General features: G+C 41.7%; 1 protein-coding gene across 14 annotated transcripts in view; it reads left to right on the top strand.

Annotated features, from left to right (window-relative positions):
* Positions 1 to 26,703, top strand: part of dlgap1a (discs, large (Drosophila) homolog-associated protein 1a) — a 615,703-nt gene that overhangs the window by 573,547 nt on the left and 15,453 nt on the right. For all 14 annotated transcript variants that reach the window (XM_069921771.1, XM_069921770.1, XM_069921766.1 and 11 more), the window contains 2 exons: positions 23,247 to 23,338; positions 24,169 to 24,321. In XM_069921771.1, coding sequence (XP_069777872.1) covers positions 23,247 to 23,338; positions 24,169 to 24,321 — 245 coding nt within the window. The remainder of the gene's footprint in view (positions 1 to 23,246; positions 23,339 to 24,168; positions 24,322 to 26,703) is intronic.

Below are 26,703 nucleotides of genomic sequence, written 5' to 3'. Positions count from 1 at the left end.
AGTCAGCGCCCTGTCACAGGGCATCGGCTACCATGATCTGGCTCAGGCACAACAGAACAATCCTGAGACACTCAGCTTCAGGACAGCCATCATGGGGTTGCAGCTCCAAGACTTCCCACTTGATACCGATGGCACCGCGCTCCTCTGCTACCTTTCCACTGGCCATCCCCACCCTCTCATCCCTGCACAGTTGAGGGAACAGTTTTTGACATTCCACGGTTTATCGCACCCCACCATATGCACAACAATATGGCCTAGTGTCTGCGAAATTTGTTTGGCACAGTCTGCACAAACAGGTCACGGAGTGGGCAGAGAACTGCACAGACTGCCAAGGTCCAGCAGCATACCAAGCACAAACTCCAACACCTCGATGGCCCAATCCGAAGGTTCAAACACGACCATCTAGATATAGTCGGACCCCTGCCTGACTCTCGAGGGTCCCATTACTTACTTGCTGGCCAGAGGCCATACCCATGCCAGAAATATGCGGCAGGGCATTCCTCACCACCTGGGTCTGCCATTTTGGTGTCCCGGCAGATGTTATGACTGACTGGGGAGCACAATTCACCTCCGCCCTGTGGACACATCCCTCCGGACTCCTGAGCAACCAGCTGCACCGTATTATAGCTTACCACCCTCAAGTCAATGGACTAGTTAAGTGCTTCCACCACCACCTCAAATTGACACTGATGGCAGGCATCGATAAACCCAACTGGGTGGACGAGCTGCCCTGGGTTATCCTGGGCATTCGCACAGTGCCAAAGGACGACCTCGGGACCTCCACAGCTGAACTAGTCTAGAGACCATCACGGTGCCTGGACAATTCCTCCCCATAGCAACTAAGCATGGCGCCAGCACAGTCGTCGTCCTTGAGAAGCTATGTGACAAATTGGTATCACCACCACCACAACAACATGGTCAACCACACTGCAACTACCCTCTAGATTTGTCTTCCTGTGAGTACATGTTTGTGCATAGGGGCACACACAGAGCTCCCCTTCAACAACCTGATGAGGGCCCATTCGGTAATACACAGAAACGCTTCAATGTTCACCCTGGACATTGGGGGCAAAGAGCAGGTATTCATGCTGGATCATTTATAACCTGTGCATGTGGACTTGTTCCAGCCAGTATAGATCCCCCCCACCAGAGCATAGAGGCCGGTTGCCAAAACAGTACATCTCTCCCTCAATGCATCCTAAAATCATCTGTGCTGGTTTGGGGAGGGGTGGTTGTGTGGCGATGCACATGTTTGTCATGGCAAACTGGCCCCGCTTGTCACGCACGGTTGGCTGGGCAGCCGCAGCAAGGATGGTGTCGCGGGACCGCCTCTTCCATCCCAGACTGGAAGGTTGCGTACGCACTTGCATCATCAAGGCACAAGCACCGAGACTTTGGGGGTGGAACGAGATGGGGCTTAAAAGCTGCAGTGCGAGATTCAAAATAAAGCAGTTGTAATGCCAGAGCTCACAGCCTGTTTTCTCAGTCTCTTCGCTGCCCTCACTCACAACTCACCACAACCTTATATATATTTCACTCAGATTGTGGGTGAAATGACAACTGTCCTATAAATGCTGAGTCACCTGCTTCTCTAGCTCTATTGTGTACTGCACCCCTTCTTTCAAACTGCCCACCCAGTCAGGTACCTCATGCCCAATCTGTGAAATAATCTGAGCTTCCCTCTTCAGTTGTGCCAGAATCCACAAAATTCAACTATCATCGACATCCTTTATTCTGAGTGTCTGCTAATCTGGAGAATGTTCTGTGTTCAAACACACACATTGTATCCCCCAGCAGGGCACAGTAGGTAGTCAGAAAATAAACTGCAGATTTGAATCTTCAGGTGTAACTAAGACACAGAGCTCGAAGAACAACAAGACATACAATTTCCCCTTTGTCAATCCCCACCTTCAATAATGGTAGATCCTGAATTTCTCTTCCTCCTCTGACCTCCACCCTCCCAGTTCCCAAATCACCAGCTCCATCACCCATGGTAGTTTTCAGAACTAGTTGGAAGGAAGCTTTGCAAGTCACCAAGCTGAATAAATAACATTTTATTTCATGCAAGTAGTGTTAAAGCCAATGAACAGTCCAGAGCAAGTTTTTTTTTGCTTTAACATATTTAATCTTTAGTGAAATGAATCCTCCCTCTAGCATAAAAGTAGATCCAATTAGACACAATTTTAAAATTTAAAAACTACATAAATCACAATAACGTGTACAAGAAAAACAAGCTATTAATTTTAGTCAAATTTGTGCTAAAGTTCTTGCAATATAATGTACACAGACACATTGACCCTAGCTTCTTAGATGACCATGACAATCTGGCATATTGGGACATGAATGAATGGTAGATATGAATTTAAATGGAAACATTTATATGAAGTTCGCATTGTACTCTGTCTTGCCCCCCGCAACCAACCTACCGAGTTTGACCTCATGAGAAGAACACAAGATAACATGGTTCTGTGAATGAAAATGTACAAACCCATCTAATTTATGACCCAGGGCTCAGTTGCAAATAAACTTGTATATTGCTGGGATAGTGAGCAAAATAGTTTCTGTTTTTCCAGTGCACACTTTGAATTATAGGGTTATGTATTTTTTTCTGTTTTATGGACTAATAAAACAATAGCTTACTGTACTGATGACATTTTAATGAACACTAAAGTCAAAACTGGCACTACTAGTGCGAACATGTGCCAAGCTTATAGGATAATTTTTTTTATCGTAAATAATTTGCACACTGTACAGTCAAGATTAACAAAGTGGCTCTTTGTAATACATTAAATCTTCAAATTACAGTCACATACAGTTTTGATTGTTTTTATCTTTTTGTTTAAGAAAACTTGGGGATTTCCCAATCAATCTCTCCTTCTAAAATGGAACGGGGTGGTGGGGGGGGGGGGATCCCTCTAAATCGTTGCTGCATTTGTCTGTGCGCAAAGTGGGGAAAACAATAATTTGTCATTTCTTGGCTCTGAAACTGGACAGTGAATTTTATCATTTATGCCCAATCCTACATTCTGACTTTTTAGAAAGTGGAAGGAAGAAGCAGTCACAAATTATAATTAGCAGAATGAAAGTTTCACACCATTTCTTTCCCAATCCTATTAACCCCACTGGACTATCAGCCTAAAAAACGTGATTTTTCTTTTCAAACCATGTATAGGTAACGTACACGAATGCAAATTCACTTAATGAGATGTACTTGTTCACTTATCTGCACCAATCACTGTTAACATGTGTGGTGTTTTCCACATTAACCACTATTATTTTCCTGCTCAAGCAGGGAACTAGTTCTGAGGAAAGGGTGACAAGAATCTGTTGGAAAAATGTTCTCAAGGGATATTAATGCCATGCTGACTGATTGAAAGGAAAGTTGATTATAGTAGACAAGTTAACTTTTAAGGCAAGAGGAGGAAAGTTTTTTTTTCCCCAGATGAAATGATAGGTGCCTGGAAAGAGCTTCCAGAGGTAGTGGGGAAGCAGACATGTTTGTCGTGTTTAAGTAGCTAATATAGACACGTGAATATTCAGAGAATGAAATTATATGAATCATGAGCAGGTAGAGAGATTTAATTTAATTTGGCCCACAATGACTCAACCAACATGTTGCCCGAAGAGCTGATCAGCTGTGTTGTATGTTCTGTCTAATTCAGGTGTTGAAATGGAAGTTTTATAGTTACATGTAGCTAAATGTAGCACTTGTCTTTACACATGCTAATCACCATGTTTTCTTCTTTATTCCTATTCATAATGCTATAAACAATGATTTCACCTTTTATCATTTACTTCTATAGTTTACAGATTATGGGATTTGTGATAGTCTCAGGAACTCATTACAATGTGAACTATATAGTACTTTGTAATGTGTTCTTGACACCAGCTGTGAACTGAATAAGCTTGAAACCCTGTTGGCCAACTGATTGATTGCTGTACTCCCAACTAGAAGACAAGTTTTGTGTCTCAAGTGACTCAATTATGCCATAACACTTTTTTTATGACTTGCCTTTTAAATTATAAATGAAGCATAAAAAATTACAGTTATATGTCGCTCCATTAGTTAGGATCTGAAACAGCTCAATATAAATATTACCTCACAGTGGAATTGTCACTGAAAGGTGGAGATATCTAAAGAGGAGGTAAATAACCCTGGACAATGAAGATTGTGCTTCCTGAACACTTTTGGGTGTACTTTATGGATTTTGGGCTACTGATCAAGAAAATCACCTTAAAAGTTTCATATCACGTACCATATTTGATGACATATAAGACTGGGTCCTGTATGCGAAGTTGAAATTCAAGAAGCCCGTGGTGGTGCTGTGGCCGTCCAAGAAGTGGGCCTGCAGCTTCGCGGACCACCTACTTTCAGGTGGCCAGTGTTTTCCAGAGCTGTCGCTGCCGCTCACTTCCCCGGTGAGAAGGCTGACTATGGCAGCCCCCACGAGCAGTGCAGGAGGAACAGGTTCCCCAACATATCTGTAAATACATTTTTAAAATTCTTAATATTTCCTGCAGAAATGGGGGAGGGGGGTACTTGTATGCCCATGGGTCTTATATGCCATCAAATGCAGTACCCTTTTTAAGATATAACTAATTTCTGAGATTTCCTGTCATATTTTAAGTCGACTTCAAGCAGACAAAACCATGAAATGCAATATATCAGTGAAAATACATTTTCTGCATTCGCACTGGGACCATGGAAAAGCAGTATCAGGACCATCAGTGGTGGCCAACTATTGGTGAACACTGACATGAGAAGCATTAGATACTGAGTATAAACGAAAATCGGCGACAAAACATTTTTAGGTTAGTTGAACTAACGCAATGTGTCAGCATCATTATGCAATTAAACCTGCTAAATTCAATAAAAGTTAATTCAGTGTTTCTCCAACTTCCTACATATTACAGCTAGTCTGAAGTTATCTTTGTGTTCAACTTACTCTCTAACACACACATGTCAAACTCTGGCCCGCGGGCCAAATTTGACCCACGATATAATTATATTTGCCCCGCAAGATCATTTCAAAAATGTATTAGAGGTGGCCCGCCCTGCAGCGAGAGCCGATGCTGTTTTTTGGTAATGTCACCCCCACCATCCTCCCCCTTCATTGCACATCCTTCCCCATTGTAACACGAGAAATTGTAACACGAGAAGTCTGTTGATGTCATCAGCCGGCAAGCCAGTTGGTAGGCTCCCCGCACAACCAGTCACTTCTCCCACCTGTCGAGCGTGCGGCGGATGGGCGAGCGCCTGTGATTTCCTGTCGGCGCGACGGACATGGCAGGCTGCGCATGGCCCCCGGGCAGCGCTAGCCCCGCGCGACTGGCACCGGACGGCCCTTCCACAGCGCGAGCGCACTTCTCCCGGTCGCCACGGCCTTCAGCGCTTGCACCCGCGCGGACCCCAGGGACGGCTGGTTCGGCCCTGCACATGAAGAGAGAGATGGTGGCTGTCCGCAAAGGCTGATCAGCAGCGCACTGGGCCTGAGTGGGTGGGTAAGCAGGGGTGGGCAGAGGGTGTAGGTGAGGAATAATGGGCAGGGGAAGTTATGGTGGTGCGAGGGGTAGTTAGAGGGAGGGATGAGTAGAAGGAGGGGTGGATAGGGAAGAGGTAAAAGGGGAGGGGCAGGGTGAGTAGGGGAGGGGTGATTAGAGGGTGAGAGATGGGTAGAGGGAGTAGAGGGTTGTGTATAGGATGGGGTGGGTAGAGGCAGAGCGAGTGGAGTGAGGGGTGAGTAGAGGTTGGGTACAGGACTGGTCAGGTAGAGGGATGGTGGGTCGAGGGTGAATAGAGGCCTAGAGCCTGAGCAGTGAGCAGGAAATGCTGAGTCCTGATGCAGGCCAAAATGGACACAGCCTGTGAATGCTGACTACATCTCCACAGGGACCAAATAGGTTTCCCTCAGGTCAAGCAAAGGGTGAACTTGAGCTACCTACTCCTGACCTGTAACATTATCCTCCTAACGTTATATCCTAAAGTTTAACATTACATATGTTGAAAGAAGAGAAAACATGCAGATGTTGTTGAAAATTTTCAATAAATATTTAGTTCGGCCCTCGACTTAGTCCAATTTTTTAATTTTGGCCCTCCGTGAATTTGAGTTTGACACCCCTGCTCTATCATAATCCCCAATTTTTTTCAGGAAGCAACTTGTTTGAAAAAACTCTGTTCTCCAGTGAAATTATTGAAAGAAAGAGGAATGGAGGGCTCTGAGAAATTGATGCAAAGTCAGATATGATCATATTTGGATGCTGGGATAAGCTTGAGTGGCTGAATGCCGTACTCCTGCTCCTGTCATGTTATGTTTTCATGTACAGGTGACTGCATGTTACAATTGTCCAGGTTCAGGAAATTCACTACAAGAAAATATGAGACAATGAAATTCACTTTCATGGTTTATGTGCAAAATGATCAAGGTTCCTCTCTATTTAGCACATCATGCTTTTTTGGAAATGGATTCTGTCTGACTTCCATGCACCATTCATATATTAATTAAATTAGAATGACAAACGTTTGGATTGTGTGAATGGAACCCATATGTGGATTATTTAATTCAAATCCAGAATAAATCAAAGGAAACAATAAGGCAATTAAGTGAATTACTGAGTTCAAACTATAATGGATTATTTGAGCCAGTGAGAATGAGGGAGAAGGAACAATCAAGCTGCATTAAGTTGGCGACTGGAGGATGGTAGTCAAACTGTAAATTGGCCATTCAATGAACCAGTTAAAGAAGCAGTTTTTGCCGTTCACACGGGACCACTGTTAACCGGTTCTCTGCATCATTTCACACTTACCACCAAGCATCCCCAGGGAGAGGGGCACCTAACCTCTACCGGTGACATCTGAGTGACGCATCCGCTAATTATGATCTTGCATTTAAACAAATTTAATCATACCTAATTATAACATATTCAAATATTATGTACAGCACAGTATGAGGCCTTTAGCCCCTGTTGTTGTGTCGACCTATATAAACCTTTATAAAACTATAAAGGACAATGGGAAAGTGGTAGTCGCAATAAAACACATAGGCGCACAATTTATAAAGACCATGGGAAAGTTGCAGAGAGAAAGTGATGGTGGACCTGCCCTCCAAGAATTTAATATGGCAAAGAAAACCTTCCATGAGTGCTCAGTGTCTGCGCACAGAATTCTGGGAGGGCAGGAACAGGGGCTGAAGGGCTCATACTGTGCTGTACGTATACTTAATTATGTTATAATTAGGCATGATTAATTTTGTTTAAATACAAGATCATAATACATTGATCAAGATTTAGTAAATTGAATACAAAGTTTATACCTTTTTAATCTTTTGTTTCCTTCACGTTCCTGCACTCATGCAAAAACGTCATCAATGCATCACTACTTTGTCCCTGGATAGTCCATGTCCTTTTAGCCCTTTTTATGGTCTGACGCCATATTGAAGCTGACTCAACAAGGGAAAAAAAAGGTGGACATAACTTTTTTTACAAAAAAAAGGTGGAGAAGGCCTATAAAGTTGATTCAGTGTTGCTTTTATGGAGTGTGGTATCGGGAACCGTCCTCCAGAGCTGAGGGAGGCAGGGTGAATGGTGCAGTAGTGCCACCCATCGCCGCGTTCAAACATTTGCACCAATCAATTTCTCTCTTCGTTACCCGTAATCCCCCCATTGGTCCCACATTAAAACAAAAAGACCCCACTTGACTCCACCATGCCCTTGTCTACCTCCTTCTGACCTGGCTCAGTGAATGAGCAAGGGGCAGAGGAGGAATGGGAAGAGAACATTTCCAGGTGGCAGAGGGGAGCTCTAACACCAGCACCAATCACCATGGGAGTCCTGGTGATGATTCCTGGATTGTGGGTTGACAGTGTCATCGTGATGTCATCAGCCCACCCCTTTATAGCTGCTTGCAGCGGCAGTGCCTTTATGGATGAGCTGGAATTACTGTGCTTCACCTCTGACTGTACTCCAGGACAGAGTCCACGTGGTAGATCTGCCCTTGGAAGTTTTATGGGGATGTATCGCAATGTAAGAGTGGAGAATATCCACCTTTACACTTGTTTATTTTTTCACTATGTAAAGGCCTTTCACACTGGGCTAATCAGCAGGCAGGAGTCAGATGACTCCCAGGGATGATGAACCCTATCTGGGTGGTCCATCCCTGGGGTTATTTGATGCCTGCATGCTGATTTGCGAGCATTCACACTGGGCTTTTAACCAGTATATTGGCCATTAATTAAGGTACCAATGTGAAAGGGGCTAGAATTGTAAACAATGTTGAAATTTGTTAGGGAAGACATACTGTATATCGATGCTCTCAGATATGTTTTGTTTTAAAATGCAAAAGGGTAGAATTTCTTTGCAAATGCTCTCAGTCTTTCACTGTAGCTTTGGCAAAAAAAAACTTGATTGAAAGAGTAATGTCAATGACATTTCCAAATGGCATTACAACAATGACTGAGAGATCCCCGGTGAAAAATCTACTCCCAGGTCTTTTACTTACCATATCACCTGTAAAATCGTATTGCTGCATATGTGACATACAACTTGCTTATGTAAATATATCATTACAGCCTGAAGGTGACATCGCATGTGGACAGGGCTGAAGGTGACATCGCATGTGGACAGGGTTGTAAAGAAAGCTTTTGGCATTTTAGCCTTTATAAATCAAAGTAATGAGTATAGAAATTGGAATGTTATGTTGAAATTATTCAAGTCATTGGTGAGGCCACACTTGGAACATTGTGTGTAGTTCTGGTTGCCCAGCAGCAAGAAACATATGATATTATTGAAAGAGTGCAGAGAAGATTTCTAAGATACTGCTGGGTCTTCAGGAGTTGAGTTACCGGAAAAGGTTAAACAGGTTAGGACTATACTTCTTGGAACGTAGAAGAATAAGGGGAGACTTGATAGAGGTTTGTAAAATAATGAGGGGTATAGACAGAGTAGATGCAAGTAGGATGTTTCCACTTAGATTGGGGGGGGGGGGGTCATACATAGCTTTAGGCTGAAAGGGGAGAGCCACAAGGGGAACATTAGGGGAAAGTTTTTCACTTAGAGAGTGGAAGGAGTGTGGAATGAGCTGCCATCTGATGTAGTGAATGCAGATTCAAATCTTGTGTTTTAAAAATAAATTGGATAAATACATGGGTAGGAGTGGACTGGAGGGTTATGAAATGAGAGTAGGTTAGTGGGACTAGCTAGTTTTATTGGTCAGCACAGACCAGAAACTTTGAATGGCCTGTTTTTCTGTGCTGTAACGTTGTGCAGTTCTAATGATTGCCTAGAAATTGGACTTCATCCACTGACAAGTGCCACAGTTTCCTTAATGCTAAATTGGTGGCCACTGGGAAAAAAATCCCCAAATTGGGACATTCTCCTTCAACAGATGCAAATGCAGTTGTTCTCCCTTTCAGAAGCAGGATGGTTTGGTTTTCACACTGATGGATGCAACTGTTTGCTGAGCTCACAGGAGCCAACTCATTCTCATGCTGCCTAGTGGAAACACATCAAAACAGTTGGTAGCTGCACAAACTGCTGTGGAGATAGGGAAACTGCTGGAAAATGGGGAAGTGAGATGGGTGGGATATTATTTAATCTGAAGGCAGCACACATCAGAATGTGCATGAGATGTGAGACAGAATCGATTAGGGCTCACTTTCCTGGATGGGATATAAATACTGAAGAGAATGTATTTGTACATGCAACTTACACAGTGAAACACGGATGAATGGTTTTTTTTTGTTAAAATTTCTGAACTAATGTTCTGACAACAAGAGAGCTTGGATGAGTTGATGGTCAGTGAGGAGGAGGAGATGACTGGCAGCAGATTGTCCTTATTCAGCTCAAGACTAAAACAAGGACTATGGCCCTTATTATCATTTGCTAAGTGCTTAGTGCTTCATGTAGACAGACCTCAGAAACACTTGAAATAGTGCTTGATCTAATGCTTGGTGGGATGTGCAGAACACCAGGCACCTTTGTGGAATGGATAATGTGCTATAAAACAGATTTATTTTTTTTTTTTTTTTTTTTTTTAAACACATTCCCAGCTGTCAAGTGGGTTCACTGAAATCTAATACAGCATTTGTAATCTATGTCGATATTATAGAATCATAAATAGGGTCATAAAGAGATTCAGTACAAAACCAGATCCTCTGCCCCATAAAGTCCATGCCAATCATCCATTTACATTAATCCTACATTAATCTCATTTTTATTTGTTTAAAAAGGGTTAGAGGAGTAAGCCTAGCAATTATAGGCCTGTAAGTTTGATGTCGGTGGTCAGTAAGCTAATGGAAAGTAGAGATAATATATATAAGTATCTAGAGAGACAGTGTCTGATCAGGAATACTCAACATGGGTTTGTGTGTGGAAGGTCATGTTTGACAAATCTTATTGAATTTTTTGAGTTGGTAACTAGGAATGTTGATGAGGGTAAAGCAGTGGATATTGTCTATATTTCAGTAAGGCCTTTAAGAAGGTTCCACAAGGAGGAAAAACCCAACACCTAACCCCAACCAACCAATTTTCCCTTGCAACCGCTGCAATCGTGTCTGCCTGTCCCGCATCGGACTGGTCAGCCACAAACGAGCCTGCAGCTGACGTGGACTTTTTACCCCCTCCATAAATCTTCGTCCGCGAAGCCAAGCCAAAGAAGAGACAAGGAAGGTTGGTAAGGAAGGTTCAGGCACTAGGTATTAATTTTAAGATAGTCAAATGGATCCAACAGTGGCTAGAAAGCAGATGCCAGAGAGTCATGGTAGATAACTGTCTGTCGGGATGGAAGCCGATAACAAGCGGTGTGCCTCAGAAATCAATATTGGGTCCCTTGTTATTTGACATTTACATTAATGATTTGGATGATGGATTGGCAAACTGGATATCCACTAAATATGCGGATGATACAAAGATAGGGGGAGTTGTGAATAGTGAAGAAGGTTTTCAGAGACTGCAGAAGGATTTGGAATGCTGAGGAGTGGGCTGAAAGATGGCAAATGGAGTTTAATACTGATAAGTGTGAAGTGCTTCATTTTTGGGAAAAAAATAATCCAAACAGGACATACGCAGTAAATGGGAGGGCATTGAAGAATGCAGAAGAACAGAAAGATCTAGGAATAACTGTTCATCATTCTTTGAAGGTGGAATCTCATGCAGATAGAGTGGTGAAGAAAGCTTTTGGTATGCTGACCTTTATAAGTCAAAGCATAGAATATAGGAGTTGGGAAGTGATGTTGAGACTATTCAAGGCATTGGTGAGCCCAAAGTTAGAATATGGTGTTCTGTTCTGGTCACCAAATTATAGGAAGAATATCAATAAGGTAGAGAGGGTGCAAAGGAAATTTACTAAAATGTTGCCTGTATTTCAGAATCTAGATTACAAAGAAAGATTCAATAGATCAAGTATTTATTCATTGGAGCATAGAAGGTTGAGGAGGGATTTGATAGAAGTATTTAAAATTATGAGAGGGATAGATAGAGTAGATGTTAATAGGCTCTTTCCCTTGAGGTTAGGTGAAATTCAAACAAGAGGTGACGAGTTAAGAGTTAGGGGGAAAAAGTTTAGAAGTAACATGAGAGGGAACTTCTTTACTCAGAGAGTGGTTGCTGAGTGGAATGACCTTCCAGAAAAGTTGGATAGGTGTATGGATGAGAGGGGATTGGAGGGTTATGGGCAAAATCCAGGTAGGTGGGACTAGAGGAGATCACTTAGATTGGTACGGACTAGATGGGCCGAGGTGGCCTGTTTCCATACTGTCATTGTGAGATGGTTATATGGTTATTCTCCCCACATTCTCAGCATTTCTTCTCACCCCCATATCACCCAGATTCCGCCACTCACCAACACACTGGACAATTTACAGTGGCCAACCTGCACATCTTTAGTATGTGCGAGTAAACTAGAGCATCTGAAGAAAACCCAAGCAGTTACAGAGAAATGAGCAGACTCCAATACAGACAGCACCCAGGACTAAGATTAAACCTGGGTCTGTGGTACTCTTCCAGCTACGTCACTCATAAATTATAGGACCCCTAAAGAATCCAAAAACAAATCTACAGATCTGCCACGTCAGTGTCAAATAGGTTACAAAATATATTTATGAAACTACAGCAACAACATTGCAGGAAAGAAATACTATTAAAATATATTAACATTGCAAATAAGTGGTTATGAATTATGAAGGTTATGTCTTGAGAAGAATACACCAGTAAAGCATCAATCTCCTGCTGAATATAAATCAGCCCTAACAGGGTCACTGAAAAAATAACTGAACGTGCCAACAACTGAATTATCTTATTAATGTACTATGGGTATATTTCTGCTTAGTTAGCCTTCTGATGTATTATTTTACAGTGAAACAAAATATAGTAAACCCCTCCTCCGCCACCCCCGGTATCTGGCACTTCAGATATGTGAGTTTTCCGGTTGCCTGAGACACAGTCTTACAATGCCGAACTAATACATGTGCATTACAAAAAAACTGTTTAAAAGACAATAGAAAGTGCAAAATGTAAAGCAATTTGAAAAAAAAATCACTATTTTAATCCTTATTTATGTAAAGTTCACTTTGATCAGGTAATTCCCATAACTTACAAAATTTAAATTTAAATTCGAACCCCAGTCACTGACGTTGTAACAGCGTTGCAGTAACCACTACACTAACCGTGCTGCTATTATAATTAATCCCCTCCCTCCCCCAAGGTTACAGGTAAAGCCTTACTAATACATTTAATACTAATAAAGACTCTTACTAGGCAGGGATAGGGAGAACTTTGGGAGAGTTGCCCAGTGGTGAGTGGCATCAGCTGGCTCTTCATCCTGGACACTGTAATTCTATTGAAACACCACTTTATTCAAACTTTTTCCAACAGTTTTTGTGAGAGGGACAAGACCGGGGTACTCTACTGGCTGAATGTTGCTCCCATCTTCACCAAGGGGTTGGGTGTTGCTTCTGAGAATATTTACTTTTACAATTTTAAACTTTGATTTAATTATTAAATGATTATTTATTTGTTTCCTCAATATTTTATTTGCTAGTGCTTGGGTTGCTGTTTGCTTGAATTCCAGATCCCAGTGAATAATGTCATAGAAAATGTCATAAGAAGCCAGAGAGCACATGAGGTTATATCATTCAAAAAACAAATTGAACATTGTTGAGCCTAATCATTGTTCCTATACTACTCGTATGTCTAACTTTTAATTTTGTATTACTTCACTAACTCATAGAGCACAAAATACTCCTTTTATTTGGTATCGTCACAATTTCCATCACAATCAACGATATCAAAAAAACAAAAAACTGAGATTCTGTGTTTCCTAGTGCTAAAGGTATCAGTTCTTGCTGGGTTTTGTGTCATTTAATCAGCCATTCTCTATGTACTTATAAGAGTCACATAGCACCAAAGCAAACCCTTCAGTCCCACTTGCCCACACCGACCAAAATGTCCCACCCACATTAATCTCAGCTGCCTGCATCTGGCCTTTATCCCTCTAAACCTTTCCTATCCATGTATCCATCTAAATTTTTCTTTAACTTTGCAAAAGTACTTTCCACAACCATCTCCTCTAGCAGTCTGTTCTATCCACCACCTCCTTCTGTGTAACAAATCTTTGACAATTGTTAAACTAATCAACTTGAGATGGCATCACTTCTGCAACCAGTAATATTCAACCTCAAGGTCCGCTGCTACAGATGATTAGACTCAGCACTCTGGGCTACAGGGAGATAAAAGCACATCCAGCTACATCCCAATCCCTTGCATGAGGTTACCTAATTCAATACAAAGCAAGAATCAAACATATGACCACAGGATAATACACAATTATTATGCTGTTTTGATCCTTCAAAATAACTATTTAATATCCTGTCCAACAACCTCCCTTTTCTAGTTTTGCTAACAGGCCCCTTGGTCCACTTTCGCAATCACATTTTATTCTCCCCAGATTCCCATCAACTTCCTCAGATTCTACAAGGACCACAAAAGCACTGACAATTTACAGTGGTCACTTAACTTCCCAATGTGTAAAGCAGAGCACCCCCTAGATAAAATCCAAGCAGTCACAGAGGGTAGCAGTGGGGGCCAGAAATTAATCCTGGGTTGCTGGAGCTGTGAATGACAGCTCTACTATCACAAAGTTTCAAGTTTATGATCATCTGACTGCACATATTCAACCAGGTGAAACCGTGTTTCTCCAGACCACTGTGCATAATAATCACATATGTACATAAAGATATTAATATAGAATAAAATATATATACATTTTTTTTGACATCTGTGGCAACAAATTCTATAGATTCACCACCCTGTCTGAAGAAATTTCTCCACATCTCTATTCTAAAGGGTCATCCTTATATTTTGTTGCTGTACCCTCTGATCCTACCCTCTCCCACTACTGGAAACCTCTTCATACTTTGAGGAAGGTCTCAGGCCCAAAATGTCTGTAATACATCTTCACCTCCTGTGGATGCTGCGAGACCAGCTAAGTTCCTCCAGCAATTCTGTGTTTTGAAACATCTTCAATACACCCACTCCATCTAGCCCTTTCGGTATTTGATAGATTTCAATGAGATTCTCCTCATCCTTTTAAACTCCAGCGAGTACATGCCCAAAGTCATCAAACGCTCCTCAATCATTAACCCTCTCATTGAAGGATCATTCTGGCAAACCACCTCTGGATGTTCTCTCAATGCCAGGAAGGTGATGATAATCCATGAGGTTGCAGCTTGTTTAGGAATATAATTCTGTTCTCACTGGTGGATACTCAGTTTTCAACCAGATGTCCTCTGGATCTATTCAATTGAGCATGAAACTAATGCCACACAACACAATGATGAACATCACAATGTGAAGAAGGAATATTGTCTTCACAAGGGCTGTGTGATCATAGCTCTTGAATGCAGCCATGTGCAATGATATTTACAGTGAATAAATTGAAGAGAATTAGGTAATTGAAATTAGATTCACTCACCACTTGCAGTAGACCCAGTCAGTTCTCTGCCATTCAAGCCTCAGTTAGTAGTGGTGTTGCTGAGTCACTGAGAATAAATAGCTTTGATACCCCCATCCAAAATATAATCAACCTGTGGTGCTTCATCAGCAAAATTTACTTACCCATGTTTAACTTAATACCATGATACTTCATGAAACCTAAGCTCCCAAAGGAATTCTCTCTCTCCCATTCACCCGTGTGTACTTCCTGTTGGTCTGCCCTGCTAACAATGTAGGTTGTACCCAGGCAGGAGTTTATAATTTTAGTTTTAAGGGTGATGCAATGATGCCACACTGTTGCTTGGCCAAATTGTCAGTCAGCTCCCCATTAAGGCAGCAACTCCAGATGCTTCTCACGAAAATTACAATGTTCTATGGTCTGAAAGTGACTGAATCCTGCATCCAGCTCAATGTTAAGTGATGGGTCTGATTTTACTCATTCCATTTTAAAGTATTGGTTTTAATACAACTGAATGACTTGCTCAACCATTTCAGAGAGCAGTTAGGGGTTAAACGGATTGCTGCCTATCTGAACCACCTGATAGGGTGGATTGTGTATATAGGTGGCAGATTTCAGGGCTACCCACCCTAATAATTAACCCAGCCCTTTCCACTGTATCTGGCACCTTACACCCAGATTTCTTGTACAATCCTCTCCAGCCTCACGCCGTTAACACAAAGTCATAGGTTTAAACACGCCATCTATTGCCAGGCCATCCTACTCCACCCTTCTCCAGTGGTGAGCCTGACCTCTCCTAGCAGCTGATTAAAAGCCAGCCTGAGATCCAATCTCCTCTGCAATTACTACCTGAATAAATCAATTATTGGCCCACCATTCAGGGTAAAGTTCAGGTCCCTTTCCAAGCATCACACAGCTTCTCAACACTTATTCCATTCACCTTAGGGTCAATTAGATGAAAAATCTTACCAATATTGTAAAATGTTACTTCCTGTATGATGGCAGTTTTGTATTGGATCATTGTGTTCTGGAAGTAGTTTCCTCTTGCATTCTACTACTGGTCATTCAGGTCTTTTAAGCCATGCATTTTATTTGTTCTATGGCTCACAGCTGGAAAGCAATAGCTTTACCCCTTGACAATGCTTCAGCTAATCACATACCTTATTGTACCTTATGGATAAAAAGGAAATATATCAAATTTGCACTACTCTCACACATCTTCCTTGGGAGCTCAATATCACAGAACACTCTCACATGAGCTGAAAATCTATCTGCAGCATTTATTTCTTGATATTTTGCCAAGAACAGTAAAAAGTCTGGTTCTCCAAATCAAAGCAAAAATGCCAAAAGAATATGTAGGTGTGAAGGCATAGAGACAGTAACAAGGACAACTATGGGGAGTGTTCTGAGTTGCAAAAGGTTTCCACTCCTGAGAACTGTTGGTAACTCGGGGGAGTCACGTGATGGAGTAGTGGCCGGACGGTGAACTCCAGCCCTCTCCAGAAAAGTCGGGAAAAACAAAGGAAAACACAAAGGCACAGAAATAAAAGTTACAGAAAAGTGAGTATAAAGGTGGAAAGAAGATGGCGACAAAAAAAGAAAAATCGAAAGCAACGGTAAGAAGAGAGGAAGAGAAGACAAAGGAGGAAAAAGGTGAAGGCCTTACCTGTCCGAAGAGGCCCGCTGCGGAGAGAGAAACCCGCTCCCTCAGGTCGGTAAATAATGGACTACAAAAATGGCTCGCTGAGCCGAGTAAAAGTGCGCAACCGCGCATGCGAGATGCACATGAAAAAAAACACACCGATGGGAGGGGGGACCAGCTGGGGAGTCGATCTCCACAGCCGGCAACGACAGCTGCAGAACACCTGCAGCAAGAAGAGACCACAGAAGACAATGGAAACAAGAAAGAAGAGAAGGAAAGGGCACCAAAGAAACAACAGATGGCCAACCCAGAGGAAGAAGAAGAGGAAGAGGAAGAGTACAGTGAAATAGAAGAAGAAGGGAAAGGCAAGATAAAGGATATACTTTCTCTTGTTAGAGGATACATGGAGTCATTTAAAGAATGGCAAGCGCAAGAATTTAAGGATTTAAGAAAAAGAATAAACAACACAGAAGAGAAAATGAAAAAAATAAAGATGACCTTAACAGAAATGGGAAAGAAAATGGACAAGATGGAAGAGCGGGCAGAAATGGAGGTAGAAGACTTAAAAAAGAAATTGGAGGAATCTAATAAAAAAACTAAAGAGACACAAGAACTACTAGCTCAAAAAATAGATACAATGGAAAATTATAACAGAAGAAATAACATAAAGATAGTGGGCCTTAAGGAAGATGAAGAAGGCAAGAATATGAGGGAGTTTATAAAAGAGTGGATCCCTAAGACCCTAGGATGTCCAGAACTACAGCAAGAAATGGAAATAGAAAGGGCACATAGAGTATTGGCCTCTAAACCACAACCACAACAAAAACCAAGATCTATTGTAGTAAAATTCCTAAGATATACTACAAGAGAAAAGGTACTAGAGAAGACAATGGAAAAAGTAAGAGAGGGCAACAAACCACTGGAGTATAAAGGGCAAAAAATCTTCATTTATCCAGATATAACTCCTAAAGAAGAGAAAAGAGTTCAATACAGCAAAGGCGATTTTATGGAAGAAAGGGTATAAATTTATACTAAAGCATCCAGCGGTATTGAAAATATTTATTCCAGGACAACAAAACAGACTATTCTCGGATCCAGAAGAAGCACGAAAATTTGCAGAACAATTACAAAAATAGACTGAGGGAGGAAGACGGGTAATGAGAGTTAAAATGATCACGATTGATATGTATGTGGGTAAAGACAAAAATAGACTGAGGGATGAAGACGGGTAATGAGAGTAAAAATGATCACGATTGATATGTATGCGGGTAAAGAGGTATAAGAGTGAATAGAGACAATGTGCATACGTGAATGTATCTGTACTTAGAGGAAAATATAGATAGTATAGACAAGAATTAATAAGGGAAGGTAATGGAATAGAGAGAATAAGGAGGGAATTAAAAGAGTGACCTTTGTGACATATGAAAAGTGAAATCTTTTCGGGGGGGGGCGGGGTGAGGGGAAATAGCGGTCACTGCAAAATCAGTTGACGCTTGCGAGTGGATTCGCAAATCCAAATGGAGAGGGGAGATGTGGTTGTCCGACAAGGGATAAAGGACAACTCAGGAGGGGAAGGGGAGATTGGGGATAAATAAGATAGAAATAGGAGAATAAGGAAAATGTTGGATGTCGTAGGAATGTTTTCTTATAAAGAGTTGAAAATAAGAAAACAGAAATGGAAAAGGAGGAAAGGTAATGATGGAAAAACGGAAAGAGAAGATAAACAAAATATAAAAGGGCTACGCTGAACTATATGACTTTAAATATTAATGGAATACATAACCAAATTAAAAGGAAGAAACTACTAAATTTAAATGAATAAATGTATTCCATTAGAAAAAATAACATATAGGTTAAGAAATAATATTGAAATATTCGAACAAGTATAGGAGCCTTACATTAAATACAATAGCGAAAACCTACCGGGGACAAACATTACCTAAGTTGATGGAAGGAGAAGAAAAGAAAAGAATGGACTCAGTAGAATTTCTGGTGTATTTTTGTTGAATGACAACATTGTCTGACTGGCTTAATGCAACCTAGATTGTATACCTAAAATGGATGAGAGGTGGGGGTGGGGGGGTGGCTTGGGAGGAGGTGGGGGGGAGAAAAAGTCACTGTATATGTGTGAAAAAGAAATAGTGTATATCATGGCTAATGTGATTTATGGTGTGAAAAATAAAAAATTTAAAAAAAAAGAACTGTTGGTAACTCAACTTTTTCCATGTTGGAAATAAACAAAAACAATGTGTGGAAGAGGGATCTTTCAAAATGCTGTCATGGGATAGCAAGCTGGTGCAGGAAGAGCATCTGCTATCTGACCTCATTGACTTAGTGAGGGGTTAGTTTGCTTAGCATTTTCAGCTTTGTTCAGTTCAAGCCAGCCCACAATTATCATGACTTGTTTGCATGTATGAGTTTCCACAAGTCAGGTGTTCAGAACCTGGTGAAGGCTTGTATGTTGGTTCCAGAGCAAGGCCAGGATTGCCTTACCAGTGGCTATTATGATCACAATGGCAATAGATTTGTATTGTTCATTCCATGGTGCAGAGAGAACACCTACAATATATTGCAGTTCAAAACATATTGTGACATTAAGGAGATCACTGCTGCTTTGTATTGAAGCAGGTGAAAAGTTATCTTCTCCCTTGGCACAGAGCCACATGCCAAAGTCCTATACAGATTCATGGGGATTTTGGGCTGTCTGATAGTACCAAGTTCCCTCCCCCCAACCCCCCATCACATCACTTCAAGGATACCAAGTCTTAAAAAGAGATTTGGTGTAACCACAAGGTTTCCATGGTCTGAATGTATTGCCTATGTGCAACCTTAGCCAATGCAATGTGAATGTCCCTGTACAGAATAAAGGATAGTTCAGCCTTTGTGTCCTCCATACATAACTCCAACTCACTCCTTCATCAGCCTTTCTCTTTCTCGTCTCCATAACAAATGTCATCCTGACTCGCATCGCTTATGTTATGACTCCCACAACCTCTGCTTACAGTTTCAATTTTATTTTTTTATTTAAACAGCTATTTTAAATTTCATCCATGTTTTGAAATCTTTTCTTTATATAGGTGCTCCCAACGGCTGTAAGTCCCTTTGAGAACATAACAGCCAATCCATCTGTACTTTTCACATTCTGGCTCCTTGATGTAAATGTAAATTGCTTTATGTTGCAAACCATGCCTTCAGCTACCAAGGAATTGTGTCTGGAATTCAGTCCAAAATATCTGTGCTCTTCAACTTTGGTTTCTATCCAATATTTTATTTAAAATTTTGCAAAAAAATTGTGGTCAGCTCTCCCAATATTTATCTGACTCAACAACCATTTTTATTTAATAACATTTCCTCGAAGCATCTTGGGAAATTTTCACACGTTAAAGCTGGGACATAAATGGGAGTTGTTTTTGAACTTTCAGAGAGAAATAAAGTATTGGTGATGGGACAGTAGCTAAGAAGGAATAACTTGGTAAGCTTTTGAAGAAGGAAATGATAACCTTCACATTTCCAAGATCTTCAATGTAACAAAACAACCAGAAGCATTTCTCTTTCAAAATCAAACTTGAACACAAATAAAGGAAGAAATGGGGAGGAAGGTAGCTCGAGAGAAATTTGAATGTGAAACAGCAAGGTTTGAGGAGAAAATTTGAGCTACTATAAGTCACTTTGAAAGTTTTTAAAAATTTAAAAGTTAATCTTTGTACTCTGGAAAAAAAATTCTGACCTGTATGCCCAGGTGGTCCTCACATCTGCATTTGATTTGCCTCGTCTGCTGTATCCATTTAGGATATAAAAGTCCTATTGAAGAACTATTTCCTATCCAAATTCAATGCCCTACATACACGTGTTCATCAGTATCCCTTCAATAGCAACCAGGAATGAAGGCATTCGTTTATTTTTACCACTATAATCCAAGAGCAGCTGCAGCTTCCCAACTGTTGCCTTGATTAAATCACTTCATACAAGACCAGGATTCTGCATGGGTAAACTCTGATCCAACGGGGGAACGGCAAGTTGTCCTTTACAGCCTAGTGAGAACAACTGTATTCCTTCTCTTAAAATTTCATAGAATAAAGTTAAGTCAGAATATTATGGTACTTAGCTACTTTAACCATTGCTTGAACAATTTACATATATTTTAGTTTACAAATAATTTTAAAATGTTGTAGCTAAAAAAAATGGTCCAAAATATAGTTACCACAAAATAATAAACCAACTGCTTTGTACCATCTGGTCAAGTTGGGAAAAAACTAACTGTGAATATAGCCAAGCTCATTAGGGAAAAAATACTGGTGGACCACCATGAGAAAATATTTCAGCTTTCAGCGTTCTGTATGCCATATGGCAGAAACAAACTGTTGATTTATGTCAGGAACTAGCAAACAGTATAATGAAAAACACTAACCCCAGATAAAGGAGTGCTCATCAGAAATGATAAAATTTCTGGTGAGATAACCCCACCCCCCAAAAATTCCACCTCAGTCCTGATGTCCCCAATTTTAGCCTGCCTTTCTGAACAGGTGAGAGGAACAACCATCACAAATTCACAAGGCACTTTTCCACAAATTGCCAAACAACTGAGGTGTACTGTTGGAACCCACCTGTGGCTTTCAATAAGCCATCACCTAATGTTGCTGGAGATTTTCATTTCCATAACATTTAGAATAAGTTTTTATGCACTATACATTAGAATTTACCAAAAATTTACAGGGTGCCATAGTTAGAGGTGTGACAGGAACAATGGGATGAGAGGTAGGGTGGGGATTGCAATATTGTACAAACTAGATATCACAGTACTCTTCAGAGAGGCTATTGCTGGAGAACTAACATATGAGGCAGTCTGGGTGGAAATTAGGAATGGAAAAGATGTCACATTGGAAGTGCAGTATGGTCCACCATACAGTCACTAGGAGTTAAAGGATCAATATGTAAAGAGATTGCTGTTAATGAAGATGATTTCAACTTCCCCAACATTCACTGGGAATGCCAAATTGTTAGAGGATTGGATGGGGTGAACTTTCTTAAGTGGGTCCAGAAAAACTTTCTACAGCAATATGTGGATAGGCCTACAAGGAATCTTATACTGGGGAATGAAGCAAGTCAGGTAACAGGTATCAGTAGGGGGGAGCACTTTAATACCAGTGACCAAAATTCTACTGGCTTTAAGATAGTAATTTTAAATTTAGACATACAGCACGGTTACAGGCCATTTTGGCCCATTAGTCCATGCTGCCCAATTTGGAATGGAAAAGAATAATACTGGTTCTCAAGTTAGAATCCTATATTGAGGCAAAATCAATTTCAGTAGTTAGCAATAGTTGACTGGATGCAAATATTAGAGAATGAAAATACAACTGCCAAAGGGGAGTTAAGAGTGTGATTGGGAAGGTCCAGGGCAAACAAGTTCATCATCACTTAAAATGCAGGAATAGCAACACAAAGGAACACTGGTAAACAAAAGATATTGAGTCACAGATCAAAAAGGAAGAGGCGTATTGTCAGACAGGTTCAAAGGAAACCCTTGAGGAATATAAGGAATGTAGGAACATAGTGAAAAAGGAAAATAATGACACCTAAAAGAGGTTTTGAGATGACTGGTGGACAGTAAAAGGGAAAATATAAAATTATTTATTTAGTACATTAAAAACAAAAGGGTCACAAAGGAAAGAATACATCCCTTTAAGAATCAGGATGAGCGTCTATGTTCATGCTATAGGAGATGAGGAAGATTTTAAATTAAAATTTTTGTGTGTTTACTGTGGAGCAGGATGAGCAAAAGTGGAAAATGAGGGAGGTAACTAAAGATAGCCTAGAAGAGCACGTCTGCATCAGTAGTGAAGAGGCGTTAGCAGTCTTAGATCATATCAAGTTGGATAAATCTTCAGGTCCAGACCAGAAGATTTGAGAAGTCAGGAAGGAAATTGTTGGGCCCTTGACAGATATTTTTAAATCACCGCTGAGGACAGAAGTTCTGCGGGATGTCAAATGTTGTACCATTATTTAAAAAGGGCTGAAAGGATAATCTGGGTAACTACAGATCTGTTAGTCTGGCGTCAGTGGTAGGGAAGCTACTCAAGAGGATTCTTTGATAGAGAATCTGTCATCATTTGGGAAGCCAGGAGAAAATTAATGAGAACCGGTCTTGCATAAACTGTACTCAAGAAAAAGCTACCTATATACAAAATAAAGAAATGTAAACAAACTGACTGCAATACAGAAAAAATAAATATTATTAATATATAATGTGCAAAGTAAATGGGTCTCTAAGATTGTTGTTGAGGAGTCTGGTGGTGGAAGGGTAGCAGCTGTTCCTGAACCTGGTGGTGTGAGTCTTGTGGTACCTATATATTTCTTTCCTAATGGCTGCAGCGAGAACAGTGCAAGTTTTGTGTGTTTTATGACAAAAAAAGATAAAATTGACGTAAATACCTATAAAAACAGAACCTATTTGTTACCCAGGCTTAACATCTGAAAATTAATAAAATTATTTTGTTTAGTGTTACTTCAATACCTTAAGTAATCTGAAGCACTTAATCATTTGGTCAATGTGACAGAGAAATCTCATGCATCAATGGCTTATGTATTGAGTAAAATTTTTATGATGGAATACAATTTGTAGTTCACAGAGCATCACTTACTCTTCCTATTGGTTTACTCTAGTTTTAGGGAAAATCCGAAGTGCAGTTGGAAGCGCTCAGCTTTTGATGTCACAGAAGTTTCAACAATTCAGTGGGCTCTGTGAAGAAAACATGGTATGTGAACAGTGCTTTATTCTGCATTCCTTCACATCTTCTGGCATATTCATTATAACCATGAGAGGACTACCTTATACCCACAATCAGTAACATAACAAGTAATTCAATATTCTGTTTTTGAAATATGTTCCTTGTATATTTTAACAAAAATGAGGAAACAAGGGTCTGAAACAGAAAAAAAATATATCCCATATATTTTGGTGTATAAGTTGAGTCATGAAATCCTAAAAGAATTATCAAAAAAGGGGAGGGGGGGTCGACTTGTATGCCATATATACTTTTGAGACTTTAAGTTCACCAAAAAAAAACATATTGAGGTCAAATCAGCATAAAAGTCGATGCTGGAAGCACCTCCCCACCGCCAGCACTGCTTGCTCCCCAACATCTCCTCTCCGCTAGGCGCCACCATAACTGCTCCTTCCTGGGATTCTGAGGTTACAGTCACTACTCCTGCTGGTAGGCCGAGGCTCCTGCTCCTGCCGGGAACACAATGTCGCTGCTCCAGCTCCATGGGCCGTCAACTGCAGCCTAGTAGGCTGAGGGGTGTTTTTTCTTTAAACTTACTTAATTTACAGCCTTGTTATTCACAATTGGAGTGTTTTTAAAAAATTTGGGTTGTTCCTGAGAAGCCCAGACAGCCTGAAAAATGGGGGTTGACTTATATATCAGATCTACCATAAAAACATCAAAATGAGGCTAAAAAAAGGAGGGTCGACCTATCTGACGGTCAACTTACACACCAAAATATACTGTATACATTTCTGTACATGTGTTCCTGGAGGAAAACAAAATACAAAGCTCACATGTTATTCTTCTGCCATTCACAGAATCCAAATGCATGTCCTCAACTGACCTCCCAAGATTTGGCAGGATTTTGGGACATGCTACAGTTGTCCATTGAGAATGTCAGTATGAAATTTGATGAGCTGCATCAACTCAAGGCAAACAGTTGGAAGCAAGTGGAACTGTCTGAAAAAAAGGTATCTCTGATATTCCAGAGGAAAAAAAAGTGCAATTCTCTAGCTTGCAGTGCTGTTCAAGTAGAATATATTTTTGCTTTGTAGTTTCATTGTGTGGCATTTGTAGTAGAAACAACAGTGAGATGAGAGCAAGTCCTTTGCCCAGTAATACCATGAGATTCAAGTCACCTCAAGTGTTTTCATGTTAAGTATTCTATAAATTAAATTTACTATAAAACATTTTGGATTCTCTATAACTTCTCAGGTGAAATAATTTTATTTAATGCGTATCACAAATCAAATTGGACCAGGTTGTTTGAATGGGAAATCACGAGAAAGAACATTAAATGAACTAAAGGTCAATGTGGGGTGTTCAAAAATCTATCTCAATGCCTCCTAGATTTTTTCATCAGCCATTGGAGTTAAGAGGAAATGAGTGATGAGAAAAAGTAAGAATTTAATTTTTAAAAATGTAATTTATACCACTAACAACGACAATAATTCCCTTCACTCAATCGAGAACTTATTGCACTCCTGAACCTGGTACTCCAGGACATTAAGTCGATGGTGGTGATATGTGCAACCCATTTTAGGAGGACAATATCCTGTTAGCTGAAGATGGCAGAGGATCTCTAACCTGAAGGTGGGTTGATCCTTTTGTCAAATTATTATGGTGTAAATTCAAACAAGTATATTGTATTGTAGCGGCAGCTACACTGCTTCTGAAAGAACACACACAACAAGATGGTTTGAGCTCAGTGAGCAGACTAGTTTATTGCAGGCTGCTGGGCTGCACTTATACTCCCAGCTGAACGAAAACATACTCCGTGGAAAGCAGTTCACCGGGAACGTGAGACGGGCGGGTGCCATGCCTGGGCACCGGTGGGGGTTCGAACGAGTCCAAGCGTCCCCTGAGGTGAGGAAGTAGTTCGTGCGAGAACCGCAGGGGATTGTGAGGTGCATTGATGAACTCACCAGGTAGCACCAGCAGTGAACCATAGACCAGCTCAGCTGATGACGCCCGCAGATCTTCCTTGGGAGTGGAGCGGATGCCCAGGAGCACCCAAGACAGTTTGTCCACCCAGTCAGGACTGGTGAGGTGGGCATGAGTGCCGACTTAAGGTGGGGGTGCAGAGGTTTGACCAGTCCATTGACCTGCGGGTGATAGGCCGTGGTGCGGTGTAGCTGATCATGGCCATCTACGGTTGCTCCGAGCGGGAGGCGTCAAGGCGAACAGCCTGGAAGGTACGGGCAGTTACCAAGCGCCTACCTCGAATGTCCACCAGAAGCCCATGTGCGAGGAGGAAGTCTGCACCCAGGATGGCGGTCGGGAGGGACGAGACGGTGAACCCCCACGTAGAATTTTGTTGGCTGATCTGGAAGAGGACTGTCTTGTCTCCGTACTTCCAGATTTCTGTTGCGTTGACCGCACAGAGGGAGGTCCACGAGGTCGGTTCCTGGATTCGATGGCGGTGGCCAGGATGACGCTGATCTGAACTCCAGTGTCAACGAGGAACCGCACGCCGCTGACTGAGTCCTGCAGGTAGAGCAGGCTGTGTCCTTGGCCAGCTACCGCAGCCATTAACAGCAGCCAGCCTGGTAGTTTCCCTGGAACGAGCAGAGCGGACGACACTTCCGGGCCTTGGCTCCCCAGTGCTGATGGTAGAAGCAGAGGCCTGGAGCGGATGCTGTGGCCTTGGTTATGCTCTTGTGGGCCCCTGCAAGGGCCAGATGCTCTACCGCAGCGCTAGGGGCGGGCTTGGCCTGGTCTTGCCCATGCCTCATGACCTGCTGAACCACTGAGCCCTCCAGGAATTGTGCGAGCCATAGCTCTTGGGCCTTCTGGGCGACCTTGCTCAGGTCGGTGAAGCTTTCCTGGACCAGCAGCGGCCGAATGTCCCCAGGCATATGGTCGAGGAAAATGCACTCGAAGAGTGGGCAGTTGGTGAGATCACCCATGAGTGCGAGCATCTCATCCATCAGCTCCATCGGGTGCTGTCCCCCAGGGTGTTGAGGTGCAGCATCCAAGTGGCACTCTGGTGCCTGGATAGTCCGAGGGATCTGGTAAGCACTCGCTTGATGGTCTTGTATTTGTCTTCAGCGGGTGAGTGCTGAATGAGGTGCAGCACGCGTCTGGCGGTGGCCTGATCCAGGGCAGCGACCACATGGTAGTATTTGGTCATGCCGGACGAAATCTGGGAGGTGAAACTGAACCTCCGCGTGGCTGAACCAGGTCTCCAGCTCCTGAACCCAGAATTCAGACAGTTTCACGGCTATAGCACTGATCCCAGGCTCGCTCGTGATGGGTTCAAAGACGTTTGAACCAGTCGGGGTCACCAATTGTACCGGCAGCTACACTGCTCTTGAAAGAACACACACCACACACAACCAGATGGGTTGAGC

The sequence above is a fragment of the Narcine bancroftii genome, chromosome 2, assembly GCF_036971445.1.
Source record: "Narcine bancroftii isolate sNarBan1 chromosome 2, sNarBan1.hap1, whole genome shotgun sequence".
NCBI classification, from domain to species: domain Eukaryota; kingdom Metazoa; phylum Chordata; class Chondrichthyes; order Torpediniformes; family Narcinidae; genus Narcine; species Narcine bancroftii.
This window is presented reverse-complemented; position numbering and strand designations above follow the sequence as displayed.